The 15634-nt window shown below is 27.4% G+C and overlaps 13 protein-coding genes and 24 non-coding genes across 37 annotated transcripts, besides 1 other annotated feature; 23 read left to right on the plus strand and 14 right to left on the minus strand. All coding sequences in view use genetic code 5, as the record gives it.

Annotated features, from left to right (window-relative positions):
* NDB42_mgt01 lies at window positions 1-67 on the plus strand. Its single transcript has one exon. It is a non-coding gene; the product is annotated as a tRNA-Ile (tRNA).
* A 4-nt stretch (window positions 68-71) lies between these two features.
* Window positions 72-140, minus strand: NDB42_mgt02. Its single transcript has one exon. It is a non-coding gene; the product is annotated as a tRNA-Gln (tRNA).
* Window positions 140-208, plus strand: NDB42_mgt03. The gene has a single exon. It is a non-coding gene; the product is annotated as a tRNA-Met (tRNA).
* On the plus strand, window positions 209-1229 carry ND2 (NADH dehydrogenase subunit 2). Its single transcript has one exon. A coding segment is annotated over exon 1 (1021 nt).
* On the plus strand, window positions 1230-1297 carry NDB42_mgt04. The gene has a single exon. It is a non-coding gene; the product is annotated as a tRNA-Trp (tRNA).
* NDB42_mgt05 lies at window positions 1290-1352 on the minus strand. Its single transcript has one exon. It is a non-coding gene; the product is annotated as a tRNA-Cys (tRNA).
* Window positions 1353-1360: 8 nt separating this feature from the next.
* On the minus strand, window positions 1361-1425 carry NDB42_mgt06. Its single transcript has one exon. It is a non-coding gene; the product is annotated as a tRNA-Tyr (tRNA).
* A 1-nt stretch (window position 1426) lies between these two features.
* COX1 (cytochrome c oxidase subunit I) lies at window positions 1427-2957 on the plus strand (the record flags this gene model as incomplete). Its single annotated transcript has 1 exon — window positions 1427-2957. A coding segment is annotated over one exon (1531 nt), but the record flags the coding sequence as incomplete, so codon positions are not given.
* NDB42_mgt07 lies at window positions 2958-3023 on the plus strand. The gene has a single exon. It is a non-coding gene; the product is annotated as a tRNA-Leu (tRNA).
* An 8-nt stretch (window positions 3024-3031) lies between these two features.
* COX2 (cytochrome c oxidase subunit II) lies at window positions 3032-3713 on the plus strand. The gene has a single exon. A coding segment is annotated over exon 1 (682 nt).
* On the plus strand, window positions 3714-3781 carry NDB42_mgt08. The gene has a single exon. It is a non-coding gene; the product is annotated as a tRNA-Asp (tRNA).
* Window positions 3782-3786: 5 nt separating this feature from the next.
* On the plus strand, window positions 3787-3857 carry NDB42_mgt09. Its single transcript has one exon. It is a non-coding gene; the product is annotated as a tRNA-Lys (tRNA).
* A 9-nt stretch (window positions 3858-3866) lies between these two features.
* ATP8 (ATP synthase F0 subunit 8) lies at window positions 3867-4034 on the plus strand. The gene has a single exon. The coding sequence runs from the start codon at window positions 3867-3869 to the stop codon at window positions 4032-4034; it is 168 nt and encodes a 55-aa protein (YP_010401622.1).
* ATP6 (ATP synthase F0 subunit 6) lies at window positions 4028-4705 on the plus strand. The gene has a single exon. The coding sequence runs from the start codon at window positions 4028-4030 to the stop codon at window positions 4703-4705; it is 678 nt and encodes a 225-aa protein (YP_010401623.1).
* Window positions 4706-4709: 4 nt separating this feature from the next.
* COX3 (cytochrome c oxidase subunit III) lies at window positions 4710-5501 on the plus strand. The gene has a single exon. The coding sequence runs from the start codon at window positions 4710-4712 to the stop codon at window positions 5499-5501; it is 792 nt and encodes a 263-aa protein (YP_010401624.1).
* Window positions 5502-5503: 2 nt separating this feature from the next.
* NDB42_mgt10 lies at window positions 5504-5569 on the plus strand. The gene has a single exon. It is a non-coding gene; the product is annotated as a tRNA-Gly (tRNA).
* ND3 (NADH dehydrogenase subunit 3) lies at window positions 5570-5923 on the plus strand. Its single transcript has one exon. It carries the CDS (start codon window positions 5570-5572, stop codon window positions 5921-5923), a length of 354 nt encoding a protein of 117 aa, YP_010401625.1.
* NDB42_mgt11 lies at window positions 5924-5989 on the plus strand. The gene has a single exon. It is a non-coding gene; the product is annotated as a tRNA-Ala (tRNA).
* A 4-nt stretch (window positions 5990-5993) lies between these two features.
* NDB42_mgt12 lies at window positions 5994-6058 on the plus strand. Its single transcript has one exon. It is a non-coding gene; the product is annotated as a tRNA-Arg (tRNA).
* Window positions 6059-6060: 2 nt separating this feature from the next.
* NDB42_mgt13 lies at window positions 6061-6127 on the plus strand. The gene has a single exon. It is a non-coding gene; the product is annotated as a tRNA-Asn (tRNA).
* On the plus strand, window positions 6128-6194 carry NDB42_mgt14. Its single transcript has one exon. It is a non-coding gene; the product is annotated as a tRNA-Ser (tRNA).
* Window positions 6195-6197: 3 nt separating this feature from the next.
* On the plus strand, window positions 6198-6263 carry NDB42_mgt15. The gene has a single exon. It is a non-coding gene; the product is annotated as a tRNA-Glu (tRNA).
* On the minus strand, window positions 6262-6326 carry NDB42_mgt16. Its single transcript has one exon. It is a non-coding gene; the product is annotated as a tRNA-Phe (tRNA).
* ND5 (NADH dehydrogenase subunit 5) lies at window positions 6327-8044 on the minus strand. Its single transcript has one exon. A coding segment is annotated over exon 1 (1718 nt).
* A 15-nt stretch (window positions 8045-8059) lies between these two features.
* NDB42_mgt17 lies at window positions 8060-8126 on the minus strand. The gene has a single exon. It is a non-coding gene; the product is annotated as a tRNA-His (tRNA).
* Window positions 8127-8129: 3 nt separating this feature from the next.
* Window positions 8130-9464, minus strand: ND4 (NADH dehydrogenase subunit 4). The gene has a single exon. The coding sequence runs from the start codon at window positions 9462-9464 to the stop codon at window positions 8130-8132; it is 1335 nt and encodes a 444-aa protein (YP_010401627.1).
* ND4L (NADH dehydrogenase subunit 4L) lies at window positions 9458-9751 on the minus strand. The gene has a single exon. The coding sequence runs from the start codon at window positions 9749-9751 to the stop codon at window positions 9458-9460; it is 294 nt and encodes a 97-aa protein (YP_010401628.1).
* A 2-nt stretch (window positions 9752-9753) lies between these two features.
* Window positions 9754-9822, plus strand: NDB42_mgt18. Its single transcript has one exon. It is a non-coding gene; the product is annotated as a tRNA-Thr (tRNA).
* On the minus strand, window positions 9823-9886 carry NDB42_mgt19. Its single transcript has one exon. It is a non-coding gene; the product is annotated as a tRNA-Pro (tRNA).
* Window positions 9887-9888: 2 nt separating this feature from the next.
* Window positions 9889-10410, plus strand: ND6 (NADH dehydrogenase subunit 6). Its single transcript has one exon. It carries the CDS (start codon window positions 9889-9891, stop codon window positions 10408-10410), a length of 522 nt encoding a protein of 173 aa, YP_010401629.1.
* A 7-nt stretch (window positions 10411-10417) lies between these two features.
* Window positions 10418-11557, plus strand: CYTB (cytochrome b). The gene has a single exon. The coding sequence runs from the start codon at window positions 10418-10420 to the stop codon at window positions 11555-11557; it is 1140 nt and encodes a 379-aa protein (YP_010401630.1).
* A 2-nt stretch (window positions 11558-11559) lies between these two features.
* On the plus strand, window positions 11560-11629 carry NDB42_mgt20. Its single transcript has one exon. It is a non-coding gene; the product is annotated as a tRNA-Ser (tRNA).
* Window positions 11630-11645: 16 nt separating this feature from the next.
* Window positions 11646-12590, minus strand: ND1 (NADH dehydrogenase subunit 1). Its single transcript has one exon. It carries the CDS (start codon window positions 12588-12590, stop codon window positions 11646-11648), a length of 945 nt encoding a protein of 314 aa, YP_010401631.1.
* A 3-nt stretch (window positions 12591-12593) lies between these two features.
* On the minus strand, window positions 12594-12659 carry NDB42_mgt21. Its single transcript has one exon. It is a non-coding gene; the product is annotated as a tRNA-Leu (tRNA).
* NDB42_mgr02 lies at window positions 12660-13980 on the minus strand. The gene has a single exon. It is a non-coding gene; the product is annotated as a 16S ribosomal RNA (ribosomal RNA).
* Window positions 13981-14051, minus strand: NDB42_mgt22. Its single transcript has one exon. It is a non-coding gene; the product is annotated as a tRNA-Val (tRNA).
* Window positions 14052-14851, minus strand: NDB42_mgr01. Its single transcript has one exon. It is a non-coding gene; the product is annotated as a 12S ribosomal RNA (ribosomal RNA).
* Window positions 14852-15634: an origin of replication.

Below are 15634 nucleotides of genomic sequence, written 5' to 3' on the forward strand. Positions count from 1 at the left end.
AATGAAGTGCCTGATTAAAGGGTTACCTTGATAGGGTAAATAAAGTAAATAAAAATTACCTTCATTAAAAATTACATAAGACAGAATTAAACTACCTCCTTTAGTATCAAAAACTAACGTGCATCATACACCTTAATGTAAAAAGGTAAGCTAAACAAGCTAATGGGTTCATACCCCATTTATAGAGGTATCAATCCTCTCCTTTTTAATGACCAACAACTCTACAAAACTTCTCTTCCTATCAACATTAATGATAGGAACGATCCTGTCCATTTCATCAAACTCCTGATTTGGGGTTTGAATAGGACTTGAGATCAACTTACTTTCATTTATTCCGCTCCTAACAAGAAATAAAAATATAATAATAAATGAATCATCAATTAAGTATTTTATTGTCCAAGCAATAGCATCGACAATACTATTATTTTCAATTTTGCTGATTCAAATAAAATATCCAATAGGATGAGAAACAGAATTTATTCCATCAATAATAATCAGATCTAGATTATTATTAAAGATTGGGGCTGCACCTTTCCATTTCTGATTTCCAGAAGTAATAGGAGCTTCAAGATGAAATAACTGTTTAACATTAATAACATGACAAAAAATTGCCCCAATAATGGTGTTATCTTATTGTATTCAACTAAGAACTTTCATTTGAACAATTATCATCCTAAGAATTATTATTGGGGCAATAGGTGGTTTAAATCAAACATCTCTACGACAACTTCTAGCATATTCATCAATTAGACATTTAGGCTGAATAATTAGATCTCTAACAGTTAGAGAAAACATCTGAGAACTATACTTTATTATTTACTCTCTATTAAGACTAGTTATGGTCTTATTATTTAAGCAAATAAATTTATTTTTTATAAACCAAATTTATTCAGCCAGAAACATAAAAACTGAAATTAAATTCATAATATTTTTATCTCTTCTATCACTAGGTGGATTGCCGCCATTCCTTGGTTTCCTGCCTAAATGAATTGTAATACAATCATTAATAGAAAACAACATAACAACTATCATAACCATCATGGTTGTATTAACCACAATTACACTTTATTATTATATACGTATTAGATTCTCAGCCCTAATTATGTCATATACAGAAAATTCATGATCTATAAAAATAAAGTCTCAAAAATCAAGAATTGTTCTACCTATAACAGTAATAATTTCAACAATAGGATTAATTTCAACATCAACCTTAATTTCATTATACTAAGGACTTAAGTTAACTAAACTAATAACCTTCAAAGTTATAATTAAAAGAATAATCTTTTAGGCCTTAGTAAAATTTCACACCTCTAGAATTGCAGTCTAGAATCATAATTGAATATAAGGCCTAACCACATGGTAAGAGAGAAACATCTCATAAGTAGATTTACAGTCTACCACCTCAAATTCAGCCATCTTACCGCAAAAATGATTATTCTCAACAAACCATAAGGATATTGGTACTTTATACTTCTTATTTGGAGCGTGAGCAGGAATAGTAGGAACATCAATAAGAATACTTATTCGTGCTGAACTAGGTCAACCAGGATCTCTAATTGGAGATGACCAAATCTATAATGTTATTATTACAGCACATGCATTTGTAATAATTTTCTTTATAGTAATGCCTATTATAATTGGTGGATTCGGTAATTGACTCGTACCATTAATAATTGGTGCACCAGATATAGCATTCCCACGAATAAATAATATAAGTTTTTGATTACTACCACCTTCACTAACCCTTCTTCTTACATCTTCTATAGTAGATAACGGTGCTGGTACAGGGTGAACAGTTTACCCCCCTCTTGCAGGAGCTATTGCACATGGAGGGGCATCTGTAGACCTAGCTATTTTTTCACTTCACTTAGCAGGTGTATCATCTATTCTTGGTGCAGTAAATTTTATTACAACAGCAATTAATATACGATCAGAAAGTATAACCCTAGATCAAACACCATTATTTGTATGATCCGTAGCTATTACAGCTCTCCTCCTACTTTTATCACTTCCAGTATTAGCTGGAGCTATTACTATACTACTAACAGATCGAAACTTAAATACATCATTCTTTGACCCTGCAGGAGGAGGTGATCCAATTCTATATCAACACTTATTTTGATTCTTTGGGCACCCAGAAGTTTACATTCTAATTCTTCCAGGATTTGGAATTATCTCTCACATTGTATGTCAAGAAAGAGGAAAAATTGAATCATTTGGAACACTAGGTATAATCTATGCTATATTATCAATTGGACTAATAGGATTTATTGTATGAGCACATCACATATTTACAGTAGGAATAGACGTTGACACACGAGCTTACTTTACATCAGCAACAATAATTATTGCTGTACCTACAGGAATTAAGGTATTTAGATGATTAGCTACACTATATGGAACTAAATTCAAATTCAATCCACCACTATTATGAGCTTTAGGATTTATTTTCCTATTCACAATTGGTGGACTAACAGGATTAGTATTAGCAAACTCATCACTTGACATTGTATTACACGATACATATTATGTAGTAGCCCACTTCCATTATGTATTATCTATAGGAGCAGTATTTGCAATTATAGGAGGTGTTATTCAATGATACCCATTATTTACAGGATTAACTATAAATAACACATGATTAAAAATCCAATTCACAATTATATTTATTGGGGTAAACTTAACATTTTTCCCTCAACACTTCTTAGGATTAGCAGGAATACCACGACGATATTCAGATTATCCAGATGCATATACATCATGAAATGTAGTATCAAGAATTGGGTCTACAATTTCTATTGTAGGAATCATTATATTTATTGTAATTATATGAGAAAGAATGGTTACAAACCGAGCAATCATATTTAGAGCTAATATAAGAAGATCAACAGAATGATTACAAAATAACCCACCTGCAGAACACAGATACTCAGAACTACCATTAATCTCTAGATTCTAATATGGCAGATTAGTGCAGTAGATTTAAGCTCTACAAATAAAGGTTTGACCTTTTATTAGAAACTTATTAATGGCAACATGATCAAATTTATCCCTTCAAGATGGAGCTTCACCATTAATGGAGCAACTATCATTCTTCCATGATCATACTATAGTCGTATTATTATTAATTACAGTAATTGTAGGTTATGCTCTAAGTTATATATTATTTATTGCCTATACAAACCGAAACATACTTCACGGACATTTAATTGAAACAATCTGAACAGCACTGCCAGCAATTACACTAATTTTTATTGCACTCCCATCATTACGGTTACTATATTTACTTGATGATTCAGTAGATGCAATAATCACAATTAAAACAATTGGACGACAATGATACTGAAGATATGAATATTCAGACTTCATAGATGTAGAATTTGACACTTATATAACACCAGAACAAGATCTAGAAAATGATGGATTTCGACTTCTAGATGTAGATAACCGAACAATTCTACCAATAAATACAGAGGTACGAGTATTAACTAGAGCATCAGACGTACTACACTCATGAGCAGTACCCGCATTAGGGGTTAAAATTGACGCAACGCCAGGTCGACTAAACCAAGGAACATTCACAATAAACCGACCTGGATTGTTCTTTGGACAGTGCTCAGAAATCTGTGGAGCGAACCACAGATTTATACCAATTGTAATTGAAAGAACTTCAGTAAACTTATTTATTAAGTGATTATCTAAGATAATCTAAGGAGTTAGTTAAAATATATAACATTAGAGTGTCAATCTAAAATAACTAAACAATTAGTACACCTTGAAATACATCAGATGACTGAAAGTAAGTAATGGTCTCTTAAACCAAAAAATAGTAAATTAACGACTACTTCTGATGGGGAAATTTAATCCAAATCCCTCAAATATCCCCTCTCATATGATTCTCCCTATTCATTATATTTTCAGCTACATTAATTTTATTTAACCAAATAAACTTTTTTTCATTTAAACCAAATCTTATTAAAAGAGCAGAAAAAAGAACAATTGATATAAAAAACTTAAATTGAAAATGATAACAAATTTATTTTCAACATTTGACCCATCAACTAACATCTTTAATTTATCATTAAATTGAACTAGAACATTCTTAGGATTATTATTAATCCCATCAATGTTTTGACTTACACCATCACGAATTAATATTATTTGAAATAAACTAAACTTAACTTTACACAATGAATTTAAAACATTACTAGGACCAAATTCATTTAATGGAACAACATTCATCTTCATTTCAATCTTTATTATAATACTATTTAATAATTTCATAGGATTATTCCCTTATATTTTTACTAGAACAAGACATTTAGCATTAACATTTGCAATCGCTCTACCTATATGATTAAGATTTATGTTATTTGGATGAATTAATCATACCAACCACATATTCACACACCTTGTTCCCCAAGGAACACCGCCTGCATTAATATCATTTATAGTATTAATTGAAACAATTAGAAATGTCATTCGACCAGGTACATTAGCAGTACGACTAGCAGCAAATATAATTGCAGGTCACTTACTATTAACATTATTAGGAAATACAGGACCGTCAATAGCAATAAACTTAATTTCACTATTAATTATTGGACAAATACTCCTATTAATCCTAGAATCAGCAGTAGCAATAATTCAAGCTTACGTTTTCTCAATTTTAAGAACCCTATATTCTAGAGAAGTATACTAAACCTATGTTAACAACTCACTCAAACCACCCATTCCACTTAGTAGATTATAGACCTTGACCATTAACAGGAGCAATTGGAGCAATAGTATTAGTATCAGGATTAGCAAAATGATTTCACCTATTCAACATTAACTTATTTATAATTGGATTTGGAATTACCTTATTAACTATAATCCAATGATGACGAGATGTAGTTCGAGAAGGAACATACCAAGGACTACATACAGGATTTGTATCAATTGGATTACGATGAGGGATAATTTTATTTATTGCATCAGAGGTACTATTCTTCGTTTCATTTTTCTGAGCATTCTTTAGAAGAAGACTAGCACCTACTATTGAACTAGGAATATTATGACCTCCAATAGGAATCCAACCTTTTAATCCTATACAAATTCCATTACTTAATACAGCTATTCTTTTAGCATCAGGAGTAACAGTAACATGAGCACACCATAGTTTAATAGAATCTAATCATACTCAAGCACTTCAAGGATTATTCTTCACAGTATTACTAGGACTATACTTCACTATACTTCAAGCATATGAGTATTGAGAAGCACCATTCACAATTGCAGACGCAGTTTATGGATCAACATTCTTTGTTGCAACAGGATTCCATGGATTACATGTAATTATTGGAACAATCTTCTTATCAACATGTCTACTTCGACATTCAATAAACCAATTCTCACCAAGACACCATTTTGGATTTGAAGCAGCAGCATGGTACTGACACTTTGTAGACGTAGTATGATTATTCTTATACATCTCTATTTATTGATGAGGTAGATAACTGTTTTTCTAGTATAAATAGTACATTTGACTTCCAATCAAAAAGCTTGATATTAATCAAGAAAAACAATCCTAATTCTATCTACAAGAATTTTTATTAGATTTATTATTCCAATAATTGTTATAATCCTTGCAACAACACTATCAAAAAAATTAATTAATGACCGAGAAAAAAGATCACCATTTGAGTGCGGGTTCGACCCAAAAAGTTCAGCACGAATACCCTTCTCACTTCGATTCTTCTTAATTGCAGTAATTTTCTTAATTTTTGATGTAGAAATCGCACTAATCCTTCCAATTGTAATTATTTTTAAAACTTCAGATATTATAATCTGAACAATATCAACAATATTTTTTATTATAGTATTACTAGGAGGGCTATACCATGAATGAAATCAAGGAGCCTTACAATGAGCAGAATAAAGGGTTGTAGTTAACTATAACATTTGGGTTGCATTCAAAAAGTATTGATATAATCAATCAACCTTAAATAGAATAAGAAGCGAAATATTGCAGTCAGTTTCGACCTGGAAAGTTGGTAAATAATACCCTTATTCTTATTAATTGAAGCCAAAAAGAGGCGTATTACTGTTAATAATATAATTGAACTATAAAGTTCCAATTAAGGAAATGTAAAGTCAATATGAAAGCTGCTAACTTTTTATATTAGCGGTTAAATTCCGTTAACATTTCTAAAATTTATATAGTTTAAATAAAACATTACATTTTCACTGTAAAAATAATATATGTATATTTATAAATACCTAAAAGTAAAAATACTTCCTTAACATCTTCAGTGTTACGCTCTAATCATAAGCTATTTAAGTAAACGAAAAATAATACCACCAAAATAAACATTCAAAAAATAAAAGTTAAAAGATAAATCTTAAAATTAGAATCGTATCAGCCTTGTATATAACCAATTAAATAAATAAATAGTCTATATAAACCTTGGCCACCAAATAATTCACCCCAACCATAATCAAATGATTTAGATGAATAATAACCCAATTTTAAAGGAATATATCTAATAAACTTAGTTGAAAGAAAAGGTATAAACCACATAGAACCAGAAAATCTAACAAAAGAAAGTATACTTAAAGAAAATAAATTTTGAGAAAAATCAAAATTAGAAATAAGATAACCTAAATAAGCACCCAAAACAACTACAGTAATAGTTAAAAACTTTAAATAATAAGGCAAAGCAATAACATGAGGAATAGGAAAAATTAATCAAGACAAAAGGCTACCACCAAAAACAGCAACAAATAATAAACCAATTATACCAAAAGAAATATAATAACCCTTATCATCAAAAGAAAATCTAGAATAAAAATTATTATCACCAGACATTGAATAATAGAAAAGACGAAAAGAATAAGAAGCAGTTAACCCAGTAGAAAAGAAATAAAGAAAAAAAATTAAACAATTAATTCATCTTAAACAAACCATTTCAAGAATTAAATCCTTTGAATAAAAACCAGCTAAAAACGGTATACCGCACAAAGACAAACTAGAAACATTAAAACAAACTGAAGTTAAAGGCATAAAATTAACAATAGAACCTATAAAACGAATATCCTGAGAATCCTTTAAATTATGGATTATTGAACCTGCACACATAAACAGTAAAGCCTTAAATAAAGCATGAGCCAATAAATGAAAAAATGCAAGTTTTGGATAACCTATAGCCAAAATTCTTATTATTAAACCAAGTTGTCTTAAAGTAGAAAGAGCAATGATCTTTTTCAAATCAAATTCAAAATTAGCCCCTAAACCAGCTATAAACATAGTTATACAACCAATCAAAAGCAAAAATCAACCACAATTATAAGTATCCAATATTGGTCTAAAACGGATTAATAAATAAACACCAGCAGTAACAAGAGTAGAAGAATGAACCAAAGCAGAAACAGGAGTAGGAGCAGCCATAGCAGCAGGAAGTCAAGAAGAAAAGGGAATTTGGGCTCTTTTAGTTATAGCTGCCAAAACAATTAATATAGTAATAAGCTTTATTTCAAAAGAATTAGAAATAAAATCATAATAATAAATGTAATTTCAACCACCAAAATTTAATATTCAAGCAATAGAAATTAAAATAGCAACATCACCAATACGATTTGAAAGTGCAGTTAATATACCCGCACTATAAGATTTCACATTTTGGTAATAAATAACTAAACAATAAGAAACTAAACCCAAACCATCCCATCCTAACAAAATTCTAATCAAATTAGGACTAATAATTAAAAACCCTATAGAAAGAATAAATATTAAAACAATAATAATAAAACGATTTATATTTTTTTCTCCCGATATATAATCCTCTCTATAATAAATAACCAAAGAAGAAATATATATAACAAAAGACATAAAAATAAGAGATATTCAATCCAAAATTAAAGTCATAACAACCATAGAACCATTTAAATTAAAAAGCTCTCATTCAACAAAAACTCTATAATCAATTATTAAATAATAAATACCCAAAATAAAAATTATAGTTCTAGAAAAAAATAAAGAAAAAAAACTCAAAGAACAAATAGAAAACAAATTCACGGCCTAAGATGAAAAAATTCATATCATTGATTCCACAAAACAACATTTTTAATTAAAATACTTAAGCAACCTAAACAAAAAAATACTCCCCCTTTAAACAAAGAATGTTTAAAGGTAATCAATGTAAAAGTAAAAGATGATACTCACGAAGATAACCAAGAGAACAAGTATAAACACCAGAATAATAACTACCATGTTGAGAATAAGAATACATATATAAAGTATAAACAGCTCTAAAAAAAGATAAAAAAATTAAAGCAAAAAATCTAAAAGAAGACCAAGACATAATTCTATTTAATAATCTAAGTTCACCTACCAAATTTAAAGAAGGAGGAGCAGCTATATTAGAAGAACTCAAAAGGAATCATCATAAAGCCATTCTTGGTATTAAATTAATTATACCCTTGTTAATTAATAATCTTCGTCTACCTAAACGCTCATAAATAATATTAGATAAACAAAATAAACCAGAAGAACATAAACCATGGCCAACCATTAAAGAAAGAGAACCTATACAACCCCATCAATTTATAGTCATCAAACCCCCAATAACTATTCTTATATGAGCAACAGAAGAATATGCAATTAAAGACTTTAAATCAACCTGACGAAAACAAATAAATCTAACAATAACACCACCAGATAAACCTAAAGACAATCAAAAATAATTAAATTTTAAACCCAAATAGGAAATAACCTTCATAACACGAAAAATACCATAACCACCTAACTTCAATAAAACACCAGCAAGAATCATTCTACCTGAAATAGGGGCCTCAACATGAGCCTTAGGAAGCCATAAATGAACTAAAAATATAGGTATCTTAACTAAAAAGGCAAGAATTATAAAAACATAAAATATAAAATAATAAGAACCAAAATCAACCAATAAAGGAAAATATAAAGTATTAGAAAAATCATAAACCCTAAATAAAACTAATAATAAAGGCAATCTAGCAACCAGAGTATAAAAAATTAAATAAACACCAGCCTGTAACCGTTCAGGTTGATAACCTCAACCTAAAATCAAAAGTAAAGTAGGAACCAATCTAGCCTCAAAAAAAATATAAAAAGAAAGAAGACTCAATCTAGCAAAAGAACAATAAAGCATAATCATTAAAATTAAGACCATAAAGACAAAAAAATTAGAATGATAAGAACTTAAATAAACTGAACCTCTAGCAGTAATTATTAAAGAACAAATCCAAAAACTAAGCAAAATCAAACTAAAAGAAAAATAATCAATACCAAAATAATATCTAATTATATTCAAATCCGCATATGAATAAACACAAACCATAAAAACAAAACTAGACATAAACATTAAAGAATGAACCAATCATCAACAATTATTAACCAAACAAAGAGGGATCAAAAAAATAGTTATAAATAAATACTTTAACATAAAGACAAACCAAAAGAATTAAAAAAATCATCCCCATGAGAACGAATTATTGAAACTAAGATAGAAAGACCCAAGGCTCCCTCACAAACAGAAAAAACCAAAAAAATAACAGGAAAAAAATAATCATAATCAAACTCAATAAGAAAAACAATAATTAATATAAATAAAGAAAGAACAATATATTCTAATCTCAAAAGAACCATTAATAAATGCTTACGTTTAGAGGAAAAAACATAAACACCAGCAAAATAAATCAATAAAGAAGTAAAGACAGAGAATATAAACATTAGTTTTAATAGTTTAAAAAAAACGCCGGTCTTGTAAACCGGAAATAAGTTCAGCCCCCGCTTTTAAAACTTCAGAGGTGGAAAAGCTTTCCATCATCGGTCCCCAAAACCGATATTTTAATAAACTAACCCCTGAAATGATTAAAATAATAATTATATCACTATCAAACGTAATAAATATTAATTTTATTAAATTAAGACACCCAATATCAATAATGCTTTTCATTATCCTACAAACCTTTTTAGTCGGGCTAATAACAGGAACAATAATGGAAAGATATTGATTGTCATATATTTTATTTTTAACGTTTCTTGGTGGTATATTAGTTCTATTTATTTATATTACAAGAATCGCATCAAATGAAATATTTCAACCTAAATCAATTACGATAATTATTACCTTAACTATATGAGTATTTATTATATTGATATTAATTATTCTAGATATAACAATATTTATAGACTTTTTCAAAAATACTGAAACTATAAATATTGATAACTCAATCAATTATCAAGAAATAACAATATCTTTAGAAAAACTATATAATAGACCAACATTTATTATTACAATAATAATAATAATTTATTTATTTTTGGCACTATTAGCAGTCGTTAAAATCACCAATATTAACCAGGGGCCTATTCGTAAAATAAGATAATTTACTAATGAATAAACCCTTACGATTAAGACATCCTTTAATTAAAATCATTAATAACTCTTTAGTTGATTTGCCTGCACCAACAAATATTTCATTTTGATGAAATTTTGGATCACTGTTAGGACTATGTTTAGTAATTCAAATTGTAACCGGACTATTTTTAGCCATACATTACACATCAAATATTGAAATAGCGTTTAGCAGTGTAGTTCACATCTGTCGAGACGTAAATAATGGTTGAATTATTCGAACATTACATGCAAATGGAGCCTCTATATTCTTTATTTGTATTTATTTACATGTAGGACGGGGAATTTACTACGGATCCTACATATATATGCACACCTGAATAATTGGTACAGTAATTCTATTCTTAGTTATAGCAACCGCATTTATAGGATATGTTTTACCTTGAGGTCAAATATCATTCTGAGGTGCGACAGTAATTACTAATTTATTATCAGCAATTCCATATTTAGGAACAGATTTAGTTCAATGGGTATGGGGAGGGTTTGCTGTTGATAATGCAACATTAAACCGATTCTTTACATTTCATTTTGTACTACCATTTATTATTGCTGCAATGGCAGCAATTCATTTATTTTTCCTCCACCAAACAGGGTCTAATAACCCTTTAGGCCTAAATGGAGATATTGAAAAAATTCCATTTCACCCATATTTTACTTTCAAGGACTCTATTACATTTGTATTAATAACATCATTATTAATTATATTGTGCTTGATTAATCCTTACCTTCTAGGGGATCCAGATAATTTTGTACCTGCTAACCCATTAGTAACTCCCGTCCATATTCAACCGGAATGATACTTCTTATTTGCATATGCAATTCTACGATCAATCCCTAATAAGCTAGGAGGTGTTATTGCACTATTTTTATCAATTAGAATCTTAATAATTTTACCATTTTATAATAAAACACCATTCCGAGGTATTCAATTCTACCCTATTAATCAAATTTTATTCTGAATTATAGTAGTTGTTGTATGCTTATTAACATGAATTGGTAAACGACCTGTTGAAGAGCCTTACATTATAACAGGACAAATCTTAACAATTATCTACTTTACATACTTCTTAATTAATGTACACATTGCAAACGCATGAGATAAACTAATTAAGGAATAATAAGTTAATTAGCTTAGGAAAAGCATATGTTTTGAAAACATAATACTAGAAGTTTAACTCTTCTATTAACTTTTCTTAAAAAATTTCACTAAATAAATGAAATAAATAAAATCTTTAAACCGACAAAGAAAATAAAAAAGTTTAAAGATAAAGGCAAAAAACTTTTTCAAGCTAAATATATTAACTTATCATAACGAAAACGTGGTAAAGTCCCCCGAACTCAAATAAACCCAAAGGACATTACAGCAAGCTTAATAAAAAACATAAAAGAATAAAAATCACCGCCTAAAAAAATTAAAGCTAATAATATTCTTATAAAAACAATTCTTGTATACTCAGCTAAAAAAATTAAAGTAAATCCACCTGCACCATATTCAATATTAAAACCTGAAACTAACTCAGATTCACCTTCGGCAAAATCAAAAGGAGTACGATTAGTTTCAGCTAAACAAGAAGCAAAACAAGCTAAAGCTAAAGGAAAAGAAATAATAATAAATCAACAATAAAGCTGATAATTTATAAAATCAAACATGTTAAAACTACCAATTAAAATAATTAAAGATAATAAAATTAAAGCTAAACTAACTTCATACGAAATTGTCTGAGCAACAGAGCGAAGAGAACCTAATAAAGAATAATTTGAATTAGAAGATCAACCAGCAATTATAACAGTATAAACACCTAATCTAGTACAACACAAAAAAAACAAAAACCCATAAGAAAAAGAACATATATAAGTCAAGTAAGGGAAAATTACTCAAACAGCCAAGGAAATCATTAAATTAAAAACAGGGGAAAAATAATAAAGTAAATAATTAGATATAATAGGAATTGGCTGCTCCTTACAAATTAACTTAATAGCATCACTAAAGGGTTGAGGAATTCCTACAAAACCTACTTTATTTGGGCCCTTTCGAATTTGGATGTAACCTAAAACCTTTCGCTCTAATAAAGTTAAAAAAGCAACACTAATTAAAACACAAATAACTAATAAAAGAAAATTTAAAATAAACATAAATAAATCATAAAGTATCAATACTATTTGTAGAAAAAATCTACATAAATGAATTCTAAATTCAACACATTAATCTGTCAAAATAGTAATTTAATTAATATTAATCAATAAAACAAAAAATATTTCAACCATATGGTCCTTTCGTACTAATATGAATTAATAATCTTAGGATAGAAACCGACCTGGCTCACGCCGGTCTGAACTCAGATCATGTAAGAATTTAAAGGTCGAACAGACCTAATCACTGGGCTACTGCACCCAAAATTTTTCTTAATCCAACATCGAGGTCGCAATCTGCTTTGTCGATATGAGCTCTCAAAAACAATTACGCTGTTATCCCTAAGGTAACTTAATCTTATGATCATAAATTATGGATCAAAACAACAAACATAAATAAATGATATAATAATGAAGAGTTTATTTATTCTTCATGTCACCCCAACAAAACATCATCATTAAATATAGAAAGACAAACAAAAAACTATATAAAAATAAAATGTTAAGCTCTATAGGGTCTTCTCGTCCTAAAGAAAAATTTAAGCCTTTTGACTCAAAAGTTAAATTCAAAAATTTATTAAGAGACAGTTGATTTCTCGTCAAGCCATTCATTCCAGCCACTAATTAAGAGACTAATGATTATGCTACCTTTGCACGGTCAAAATACCGCGGCTCTTTAAAAATCTGCTCAGTGAGCAGGCCAGACCTCAAAGTATTTTCAAGAGGACATGTTTTTGATAAACAGGCGGAAATCAATTTTGCCTAGTTCCTTATAATAAATTCACAAGGTAAAAATTATATACAAATAAATATACTAATTCTATCATTATTACAAAAATTTTAAAATTAAATAAATAATCTTAATAAAAAACCTAAAATAATTATAAAATCAAAATAAAAAATAATGAACTAAAACGTAATCTTAAAGATAGCTGGTTTAAAGCTTACTATTATATTTCATTAAAACAAATTATAGGTTATTAACTTCAAAGCTTATCCCTTAAAGAATAAATAAGTTAATATTTATAATTAAAAAATTAAATAGAAACAATTAACTTCAAAAAATTAAATTTTTTCTTAAGAAACTAGATATCTTGGGAAACGATTAACATCTCATTTCTATAAATAATTTAATAATAATTATGATACATTAACTATAAATTATTTATAAATCAACCCAAATCGAGACAAGTAAAATAAATACTAAAATTTTGATAAACCCTGATACAAAAGGTACAATAAATAAAATCTACTTTTAAAAATTTAAAATAATATTTCATAAAACAATTACATTACCAATAAGCTATAATCTAAAAAATCAATTCTACAAAATATACTAAGACAAAATTCAACAAAATTATTTTTATTAAATAATTAAATAAACAAAAAATAAATATAATAAAATAAATAATCAAGATATCCTGATTTGCACAGAAAAATTTTCAGTGTAAATGAAACACTTTACTAATAAGTTATATCTTGAAACTCTTACTAGATACACTTTCCAGTACATCTACTATGTTACGACTTATCTCATCTAAATTGAAGCTAAATTAAAAAAAAATAAAATAGAATAATCAATAATGAGAGCGACGGGCGATGTGTACACACCTCAGAGCCAATATCAGTTAAATTAAATAAATTAAATTACTATCAAATCCACCTTCATTAACAGTATTTCACCATCAAATCCGTTATAAACAAAAATCTATTGTAACCCACCTCCTCTTAACTATAAGCTGCACCTTGACCTGAAATATTTTATAATTATAAATCTTGAGAATTATAACTCTAAAAAGATTCTCTGATAACGGAGATATACAAACAAATAAATCAAGTAGAGTAAATCGTGTATTATCAATCACGGGGTAGGTTCCTCTGAATGGAATGAGATACCGCCAAATTCTTTGGGTTTAAAGACCTTAACTAATAGTACCCTGGTAAATATAATTAACATTTAAAATAATAGGGTATCTAATCCTAGTTTATTATTTAAATTTCACAGATTCATAAAAAGAGCTATAAATAAATTTTAACATTTCACCTTACAAATTTATATTTTAACCCTAAAAATATAAACAACTGTTTTAACCAATAATATTCACTTGTATCAATCGTATAACCGCGGCTGCTGGCACGAATTATGCCGATACTAAATCAATTGCTAAATCCAAAATCACTTGATAATTAAATCAAATTACTGCAAAATAGAACATTTAGTTTAACAAAACTTACATATAATACAAAGAAAAAGTGAATAAACAAGCAAGAATAAAACTTTTGGAAACAAAATAAGAAATTTTAAAATTTTTTAAAACAAGAAAAAATAAGAGATTCAAATATTTAAAGAAAAAAAAAGAAAAAAAACACAAATAGAGACAAAAAAAAAAAGAAACGCACCCTCGAATGACCACAACAACTTCTCTATTATATATAAATAAAGATTAATATGGAACATGTATACCAATAAATGTATTATATTCTTTCTTATTTAATCTTTCTTTTCACTAATAATAAAGAAAGATTAAATAATATAATAAATATATTTTATACAACTATGTAAATTAATGTAATATGTTATTAATATAAAATTAACTTTATATTAAGTTAACTTAAATATTAATTAATTAAATAATTTAATTATAGAAAATATATATAATTATATTATTATAATTAATATAATTATCTATATTAATATAATATTTTATATTTAATAATATAACTTATATTTATTATATCCAATTATAATAATATTTAATATTAATTTACATATTATTATATAATTTATAATATAATAATTTCTTTTAAGCTAAAAACATAAGTAGCTATAATCCTAGGTAAATAAATGTATTAAAATAATCATTTAATAATAATAAAATAACATTATAGGTATTTAATTTTAATTAAATGTAATATATTAATATAAATTATTTATTGTATATAATATATAATATATATGCTCAAATTATACGAAACGAGATAAATTAATTAGGAATAACCAAAATAATACATAAACAAATTTTCAAAAAAAATTTTTAATTTGTATATTAAATAAAACAAACAAA

This window comes from Schistocerca cancellata, mitochondrion (genome assembly GCF_023864275.1).
Source record: "Schistocerca cancellata mitochondrion, complete genome".
Classification (NCBI taxonomy): Eukaryota; Metazoa; Arthropoda; class Insecta; order Orthoptera; family Acrididae; genus Schistocerca; species Schistocerca cancellata.